At 37.8% G+C, this 10,082-nt stretch overlaps 1 protein-coding gene across 1 annotated transcript; it reads right to left on the bottom strand.

The window, feature by feature from the left end:
- Positions 1 to 2,009: 2,009 nt before the first annotated feature.
- LOC108372015 (growth hormone secretagogue receptor type 1-like) lies at positions 2,010 to 9,569 on the bottom strand. The gene is made up of 4 exons (XM_017627649.1): positions 8,538 to 9,569; positions 8,219 to 8,381; positions 7,930 to 8,110; positions 2,010 to 3,089 (listed from the first exon to the last, which is right to left on the bottom strand). Exons 1-4 carry the CDS (start codon positions 8,586 to 8,588, stop codon positions 2,057 to 2,059), a joined length of 1,428 nt encoding a protein of 475 aa, XP_017483138.1. The 5' UTR covers positions 8,589 to 9,569; the 3' UTR covers positions 2,010 to 2,056.
- Between the last annotated feature and the right edge of the window lie 513 nt (positions 9,570 to 10,082).

Genomic DNA, 10,082 nt, shown 5'->3' with positions numbered 1-10,082 from the left:
TTGGGATACAAGTGTTCTTATGTAGCTATCGTTTGATACTTTTGCTGACTTATATAAAAAAAATATTTTTTTTAATTATTTTTTATAATAAAATAATGTTTTTTTCAAGTATGGAATATACCTAGTCAAAAGAAGCGGGCTAAATTCTTATATATTAAATTATAAAAAATGGCAGTTTTCTTGGAAAAAAGTTTGGATTTTAAATTGGACATTGGTTTAAGAATTGATCTAACATTATCCGTATATATATGAGCAATATTTACTTATGTTTATGCCTAACGCTGGCATTTATGCTGTTTTTCAAACTAAAAAACTACATACATGCGGCTTTCTTCCAAAATACTGCAATTTGCGAATTCGTTTTCGCAATACAGATAAGAATTGTGAGGGCGATCATGTTTCGAATGCACTGAGAAAAGAGTTTAGTCACGTGGAGTAATTATGTTTAAATATCTCAATATCTAATTTGGTTATAGTTACTATATATTGTATTGAGAAAAATATATTTAGCAGACTCTTTTATCAGTGTGTGAATCTCAGTGTGTGTGGGTGGAAATATTCAACCATTTCGGTAAGGCAGATTGCCGAATACAACGAAACAATCGCCAGAATAAATTTTATACTTGCCAGGAACTTCAGAATTTTTTCTACAGTAAACAAACTTTGGACGAAGCTCGATCGGAAGTGGAAACGCTGAAGGCAATTCTGATCGTCAAGTAATACTTTTATTATTTTTATATCTGAATACTGTAAGGCTTTCCATTGCCGAAAATTACTTAAAACAAGCAATTTTTAAGCAAAAAACAAAACCGACTTTAATTGTCATATACAAATTTAAGAGTACCGTTGGTTTCTTCATCATCCAATGATCGGATCTAAACAAAATCAGTATGAGAGGACCTCTGAGATACCATCTTTCCTTTAAAAACATACATAAAAAATATTCTGGAAAATTGATAACCTCCTCCTTTTTTTGAAGTCGTTTAAGATTAAAAGGAAAACTAAATGAAAATCTTTCACTCTTTTGTTTTTTTTTTGTTGTAGCAGAAACTAAACTCTGTCTAAATCAATTAATTGACTTATGGTGATTTCCTTTCTACCAAAAAATGTTGCCCTTGCACGGTACAAAATGTGTTTGATGTTACACTCAACCCTTTGAAAATGCATGTTTTGCTTTCTTGTCCTTGTCCAGATCACAAATTTCATCATATTATCGTTTTAAGCAACTATCTGATTTTCAGGGCAACCATCTCCCCTGACAAAGCTTCAAAGGGCAGAAAAGGTGCCTTATTTGCCTTACAAGAGTGTGACATTTTAAGAAACGAACACACAATTTTCTCACCCTTTGCCTTTAATTTAGAATCGAACACGAAAAGAAAAAAAGGCAATCGAAGGGCGACATTTTTTGGTAGAAACGAAATCACCATAAGTGTTGTCTTCATTCTGATCTAACTGTAGGCTCAGGAAAAGGGTACATCCTACGGGTACGAGCCGTAGGGTGAGGGATGTTAGATGAGCTGATGTGAGTGGGCATACAAAGAGGTGGTTAATGTCGTCGGCCATCTTATTCAAATTCGACTGAAGAGTTTAGCCTACTGCAATATCCAGTATGGAATAGTATCGAAATATCGCTAGCCCTCTGTTTACCAGAATTTCTGCATTACTTAAATCCTCCCGACCATCTCAATTCTCGTGCTTTGATTCATGTTAATTACAAAACAAATTATATTTTATCCTTGTATTTGAAAATATTATAAGCTAATATTTAATCTTATCGTTTTACATGAGTTAGTTTCGCTATTATAATTAAAATTAAATAATAAGAAAATGGCGGTGTGTTTATTTTGACCTCGAAAAATTCGTAGAAAATATAGGTTATATTAGATAATTTAATTTACACATATCTATAGTCTTAAAATACATATAAATATAAACATAGCCAACCGCACACACATTAACACATTTACATACATAAGTAAGTAGATACACAATCACTTTCACTTCGATTTTATCGCCAAAAATGCATTCCTGGTTTAGCCTCTTCGCCTTAAGCGTATCACGTCAAAATAATAGCCTCCTCATCATCGAAACTTACATGCACCGAGCGTCGACCTGGCACATTGGCACACTTTGTTACAGGTAGTTGCTCCTGCTCTGCCTCTGCTTGCTCGCGCATTATCGACTGCGTTTTATACTTCCGGATTGTAAAGTACTTCCGTTTGCCGTCTTCAGCAATGCCTTTCTTTTCGAGCGCTTCATCCTCAATAGCCAACGCCGTCGCAGCAACTGCCGTCACGCTACTGTGCAGCATCGCTAATATCTCACTCTCCATGCCACAGGGCATATGCATCTGAATTTGTATTTGCGTCTTTGTAAAAGGCCGCCTTGTGCTGGCATTAGTTTGGATTGTGTCATCGCTGTAGCGGCGATTCGATTGACGCGAAAGTAAACTGGACGATGTTGCATTGCTGGTGGCCGTGTTCGAAGTGTTGGTATTGGTGTTTGTTCCCACGCCAGTTATGGTGCCGGTGCGTGCACGTATGCGCCTATGGCAACCGCATGTCAACGACATAGCAGCGCCATGCCATGCGTTCAATATGAGACGTAGGAAACCTTTGCGAAACTTTGTGGACATTAGATTGTAGAGTATTGGATTGATGGCTGAATTCAGATAGAACATAATGCGACAGAAGTATAAGAGGCTGTAATAACGTTCAACGCCAATATCGAAGAATGTCTGCTCCGAACTTAGTATAATCCACATGGTGAGCATGCGAAACGGCAGCAAACAAAGGAAGAAAGATAAAACGACAGCGCCTAGCATGAGCACGACCTGCTTGCGAGCCTTTAGGCTCAGTTCTGGTTTCGTTGGTCGAATACGTAACATTGGACCGTTACTGGAGATAAGATTTTTGGCTATTATAGCGTAGAGTACGACTAGGATGAGCAGAGGTAGAATAAAGAAAGTGGATATTGTCATCAAAAAGTATCCCATAGTCCAGTTGGTGACTGCTTGCGTTAAACACACCGCTACCGATGATCCATCAATGTATTCGACGTATTTGTAATCGGCTACCCAAATAATGGGACTAAAATGTAAATAGAGTAAAATAAGGTATGAGGGCTATGCAAGGAATACAAATTTTACACATTCTGCCAAATAAGTTCCTTCGCGTAAATAAGATGGTCAAAAAAGGCTAGGCAGGGGTTTGTTTTTGGGACTGAGTCTCTTCAGTCTTATCAGTTGGCTGATTGGTGTCTAATGTTATTGATGTGTAAACATCTTAGCTCTCGGTATGGGTAAAATTTGCATTACACCAGCAGAAAAATTGTAACTGTTTCTTGTGTAACATAACAGAAAATCTGCAATTACTTCTTGTACGTAGAAATGGACATTTCTGGACTAGTTCAGGACCATTTTGGGACTAATTCAAGCCTAGTTAAGGCCCATTTCAAGATATGTTCAGGTCTTTCTAAGGACCATTTCGGAGTCATTTCGAGACCTGGTGCTAGTGCACCACTATTTGAAAACCATTTGGGGCCTAGTTCAGGACTATTCCAGGACTAGTTCGAGATGTTTTGGCCCCATTTCGGGCTCGTTCCAAGACTTGCTTGAGATATTTCGGCACAAATTCAGAATATTTCAGAATCACTTCCGGAAAATTTCAGGTCTAGTTCGGAAGTAATTACGGGGTAGTTCGAAACTAATCACGAAATTATCTGAAATAGCCTGGACATCGCGAAGCTTTATGAAAAGTATATGAAAAAGTCGTGTACTGGTCCCGAAAATTTAAATGAAATGAATATTTAATTTCTTACATTCACCTCACTTGGTCTTGGGTCATAGGGAAATAGAGATGAACTGCGTGGCAGATGAACTTGCAATGCAAAGGAAGCTGCTACTAAGTGAATTTAAAAAGTTGAGGAAAGATGAAATCAAAGTACGACTTGTCGAATTTCCAGCATATGTGGCTTAAATGGGATCGGAAGCGGTCACGAGGGGTATACTCTCTTATAAGAGAGGATACCTCCAACGTTGTGGTGGCTTTAACCGGGCACTGTGTAATAGGTAAGCATGCAGAAAGGCTCAACGTGTCTTTCCGAAGATGTTGCAGAAACTATAAGGACCACGAGAGGAGGAAACAGTCTTGCATCTCTTGTATATATGCCCTGCACTGTTTAGAAACACAGGCTGCGTGAACGGGGTTCACTGTTCCGGGCCGACCTTAGGGAGGTTTCAAATACCGAAGCAAGGTGCCTGATGAGATTCATCGGCGACACGAAGTGATTCAATAGCGAGCATAATTGAACTGTGTCAAACTGTGGTAACACAATGGGCCTTCTATCTGTGGCTTAAGTATATATCTGGGCAAAGCAACAGCTACTTTGGACTGAGTAGGCAATTCAGAAGTAAGATCCGCTCTCGAGGTACGAAAACCACACTCAGAAGCATGGACAATGACAACATTCGATCAGGCGGCTCTTGGAGTATTCGACAGAAAGATTTTTCGGGGGGGGATTTACGGACCTTTACGCATTGGCGCCGGCGAGTACCGCTGCTCTAGTCAGTTTTTATATGAAAAACTTTACCAAACGGGAACAGGGATTGAGTTTTAATGCTGATTTTATATACCTTTTCTTATCGATTTGCTTTGATGATAGGTATCGTAATGGTACTTGTGTGCGGATTTATATTTCATATTTACATATATTCAAATTTATATTCATATTTGGATTTGCATTCCTATTAGTACGATTTCTTATCCGTTTTCGTATTCCTATTTGTATGCTTGAATCGAATTGAAACTTCAGATATTCAGATGCGGAACTTATTTCACAGAATGTGTTTGCTTGCGCGTCAATGCTATTAGGGATTTTGGATAAATATTTTCCATGAGGGCAAACCTAAACTGTGTTAGTTTCAATTTATTTTAGATGACTTAACATTTACCTAATCTGCGTGGTGTGAATTAAGAAACAGCATGTCTATTATGATTGATTTCCGTTTACGCTTATCCTATGTATAAAGTCAAGGAAGTGATTACTTTTTTCTTGCTGTCACAGAACAGAATAGCTAGCCGGATGTGGAAGCGCGCAATTAAAGAGCACACACAATACTATATCTATTAATGCCTGAGGGCCTATAAGCACGCTGGTGTGCGATAAATGGCGACGGTGACGACAATGTCCGTGGGTGGTAGCAAAGGTCGCTGCTCGTTTCGGTATGCGATTACCTCATTCTATTGTGCAATATACCTTTTTTAAATGTGGTCTTAAGGCGACACACAGTCGCGCAAAATAATACAAATAAAATTTCGAAACAAATTAAAAAGGGTCGCGGTAAATAAAAGTTGCAAAAATGAAGAAAAAAATCATACATAATATTAACATTTGTGAAAAAGGACGAAACTCCCATTTACAAACACACTAACGTACTAACATGGAGTGTTGATAATGGGCGCACAATGACAGCCGACAATGGCTACAATTTTGATGGACGGCGAAAATAATTACAATAAGAGCTAAAGGCCGACTTTTGCTGCTCGCCTACACAATACATATTTAGATTTTTTAATATGTAGCTACGTTTTAATTTTAAATATGCATTTTGTGTTTATTTTATTTTTATTTTTGCATCTACACATGTAACTCAAGGCATGCTAAATGAGCGACAGCATCGTAAAATCGAAATAATAAAGAACGACTGCGAGTATGGACAAAAGACATAAAAATAATATTCAAATTGCAGGCAATACCAAAAAAGTACAAAAGAAAATAAAAATAATGTGTTTGTGCAATAAAATCTGTATAAAACTTTCTGAATGCAAAACTAACAAATACTCTTCGTAAATACATGAAAATACCTACAAGCATTGTATAGGTGTAATAATACTATTGGCATTTGGTTACAAATGAAATTTCAAACTCTTGAAGTACCACATATTTATAAAAACATTGTCTGCATAAGCATATGGCAACTACACTAAAATGATTAGAATTGTTACTACACTTTACATGTATGTAAGTATGTACATTACATTGGGTCGCGGAAAAAAGTTTGTATCAAACAAGATTTAATATTTTTTCCACTTTCCGCAATGTTTGAACTATCACTTTATTCAATATTGTAAAAAATGCCTGCACGTTCCGGTCCACCGCTTAACCGGCAGCCGGTTTGTCGGCATACAATTACCTTGAGCAAAAAATACAGGAAACTTTGTCATTGTCCGGCTTTTGTCAGATCGCGATTTTTTCTCACTGAAGGATAGTGCATTGTGACTAAGATTAAGCCAAGCTAACCGAACCTAACCATCCTTGATATTTTGCTGACCAGAAAAAAGTGATAAATTTTATTTTGATATTACGTGAAATTATTTTTTATTTATCGGGTTTCGAGAGGTTTTTGCTAACTTTTGGAATTTTAATTGTTTTCGAACTTCTCGGCATTTTTCGAAACCTTTTGGAATTTTTTTCGGGAAATTTTGCGATTTTTTAAGAGCTTTGAGAACTCTACTAGCACGATTTGAGATTTTTAGGAGAGTTTCGTGATCTTGTGGTATTTTTTCGAATATGTTTCGAAGCTTTTCCGGAAAAAAGTGGTAATTTTTTGCATTCACATTTGGCAATTAATAAAAAAAAAAATTAATTTATTTGTGATTTTTCTAGGCTTTTCGATACTCTCGATCCTTGGGGTTTTATGCGACATTTCGGAGTTCTTCTGAAATTGTTTTTAAAAGTGCTCGGGATTTTTCGAGACCTTTCAAAATTCTTTTTTGGTGCCCACGAAACTGGAACTCTACCTGAATGTTTCGAGACTTTTCTGAATTTTTTCGAGAACTTCGTAATTTTTTAAGTTTCTTTAAGGATTTTTTGCAATACTCTATACTGGTTTTGTGATTTTTTCGTATTTTTTCAAAGCAGTCTCGAAGTCTTTAGAAATTTTCGGTCATTTCAGAATTTTTCAAAATTGTTTTCGTGACTTTTCGAGGTCTTTTAAGGACTTTTCAATATTGTTTTTCATCTTAGCGGGGATTTTTGTGATCCATCGATATTTACTCAGAACAGTTTCAGAGTTCTTAAAATTTGTCGGAATTTAGAGGTTTTGGTTTTTTCGGAATTTTTGGAGAAATTCGAATTTTTTTCGGATTTTGTCGAGACTTTCAATGTTTTTTTAAAGTTCCTCCAGGATTTTCTCGATTCTTTGCGGGCGTTTTCAGTAATCTTCGGAAATTTTTCTGAACAATCTTAAATTTGTTCACGCCTTTTTAAGAAGTTGGACCTTTCGGAGTTTTTTCGAGATTATTTTCGTGACTTCAGGACTTTTCAGTATTGTTTTCGGTACTTGATCGGTTTTTATTGTGATCGTTTGGTAATCTTCTCTATTACTTTCGAAGTTTTTTTTTGATATTTCGAATTTTTTTGTGAGTTTCCGGAAATTTTTTTAAGTCTATTCAGTTATCCATTTTCGGCGATCCCGATTTAAGAACTTCAGACTTTTCGACATGACTTTAAGAGATTTCTAGTGACCTTTATATTTGTGAATCTTCCGGAGTCTTCAAAACTTTTCCGGTACCTTTCGAGACTTTTCGGATTTTTTCAGGATGTTTTGGATTAATACGAGTATAATTCGGAATATTTTTGAATGTTTCAATAACAAAATGTAAAAATGACTGGTTATTTTCTGCTCAAGAAATATCATCAAAATATTAATTATATTTTTTTGCGTTAATTTTTTTACTTTCTACTCAAAAATACATACTAAGTGAGGTACCTATAAAAAATGCACTGATTTGTAAAGTTTCGGTTTTTTGTTAAAAGTAAACAAATTTAAAATTTTATGAAAAAATTAGATTTTGNATTGCGGGAAGGTGTTGACATATACATACATATGTACATTATACCTACTCACATCCCAAAACACTTACATACCTTGTGAAGCCAGCAGCAATACACCAGGCCAGTATGCAAATAAGGATGGCGCGAGCTTTTGTACAAACATAGCCGGCTTTCAGTGGTTCACAGATAGCGTAATAGCGTTCAAAAGAGATGGCCAAAATCGTCAGAACACTAGCATGCGCGACTGTTAGCTCAACAAATGGCACTGCTTTGCCTGAGAAAGAAAAAGTGGGAGGAAATTAAAAGAAACAAGAATTACATTACACTGTGGATAAATATGCATTTAATTTAATGAAACTGTTGTAATGAAACTCGTACGTACACATGGCATGGCCCAGCACCCAGGTCTCGGGTCGGGTGTTCACTTCGACCAAAACAGTTGGCGTACAAACAAGCAGCACTAGCAGATCGGCGATGCTGAGATTGGTGAGAAATATGTTGGTGGAGTTGCGCATATCTTTGGTTTTCACTATAACAATTGGCACCTACATATGAAGTAAGCATTGATGTATGTATGTATGTATGTATGTAAATCGAAAAGAAAAGTGAAACTAGCTTAATAACGAAATTCCACAGTTGATTACTCATACGCAACGTACAACCACCACACAAATGCAAACACACACAGAGTATTTACTTACCATAATGTTGCCAATAACACCGAGCGTCATGATTGCTATGCAAAAACACATCGCTGTGGTGCGTATGTATGCAGGAATTTGTGGCAGTTCATCAGTGTCGGGCACAGCCGACACATTGCCAGTGGAACTGGTGGCAGTGATGATGAGGAGCGAAGCGACGGTGGCACTCTCCACGGTGGTGGCGGCGGCCTCGCTGGCAGTGGCGATAGATTTGATGGTAGTTGCGGTGTCGAATACTTCTTCTGCGGGTTGTATGAATTGAAGTGAAACTGTAGTTTTGGTAATGGATTGTTGTACATTGTAAACGTTCCCATTGATATTGTAGTCATCGCCATGGGGAAGCGTTGAGTGGCAGTCATGGTTTCGTTGTACATTTAGAGCGCAGGGGTTCCTGCTGAGGTTCGCAGCAACACTTGGCAAAGCTAACGCGTTATTGATATCGACACTAGCGTTATCGCCATGCACGTCATTATCACTTGCAGTTGAAGCCACAGGCGAAGCTCCTGCCACGTCTGACACACACCAGCACAGAAGCAGCGACAGCACAGCGACTAGTGTTGGGGTAAGATGTAAAGTTTCACGATTATTGCGTTGGGATTGATTTTTGTGCACTCGACTTTGGTGGCACTTTCGAATACCATGTAAATTGATCGGATTGACGTAATGGCTCGTTGTTGCCGTTGATGCTGCTGACGTATTTGTGTGTTGTTTTGCAGCTGCTGTAGATGCTGCTTCCACCGCCACCACTACTTTACGACACTCCTGATTTGGCTCAACCTCAGCAGACGTTGTTGTTATTTTGTAGTCAAATATCGGTGTTCGTTTGTTTGGTGCCACAGCTGCGTTCGGTGCTTCCACTGCCTGTTTCGTTAATTTTGCGCAAACGTTGCTGGTGCTGTCCTGTGCTGCGTCTGTCCGTGTGGCGTTGCGTTGTAACCTCGTTGCTGCTGCCGTTGCAGCTGATGTGGCTGTTCGTGCTGCTGCTGCTGCTGCTGCTGCTGCTGTTGTTACAAGGGCGCCTTGGTAATTAAATACCACGCAACATTACCACACAAAGTGCGTCTAATGCATTACAACTTATGGCCGGAAGCATTCGTCTATGTGTGTGGGTTTTTTCTTGAAATCGCCCGCTGTTTGTCCGAATGCTGTTCAACTATTCCGATGGAAATTATTGTTTGAATATTCGACGAATTAACTGTGAGACAGGAATGGCGACATTGGTTGGATGAGCAGCTAATCTGATTAGGTTTGCGCATATGCTTGCCTCGGCAGTGAGCAAATTAAGTTCGTTGTTATGTAATACTTAGTTAGTTACGGGGCTACAACCCCAAATAATTTAACCTTGCGCATTCAGTTATATTTATTGAAGTACTTAATAGCCTCTTTTCATGAAGTAGCTGAAAAGAAAATTGCGAAATTTATGGTCTTTAAAATTTTTGTAATACTTATTACGTATTTAATTTCTAAGAAATTTTGAGCTCAGGAATGTGGGTAGTAAATATATTCTTTGGAATTCGCAAGGCTAAAAAATGTATAGAGCATCAT

This window comes from Rhagoletis zephyria, unplaced genomic scaffold (assembly GCF_001687245.7).
Source record: "Rhagoletis zephyria isolate East Lansing unplaced genomic scaffold, Rhagoletis_zephyria_1.1 Rzeph_scaffold_05371, whole genome shotgun sequence".
NCBI classification, from domain to species: domain Eukaryota; kingdom Metazoa; phylum Arthropoda; class Insecta; order Diptera; family Tephritidae; genus Rhagoletis; species Rhagoletis zephyria.
Note: the sequence above shows the minus strand (reverse complement) of the source record. Positions and strands in the feature narration are given on the sequence as shown.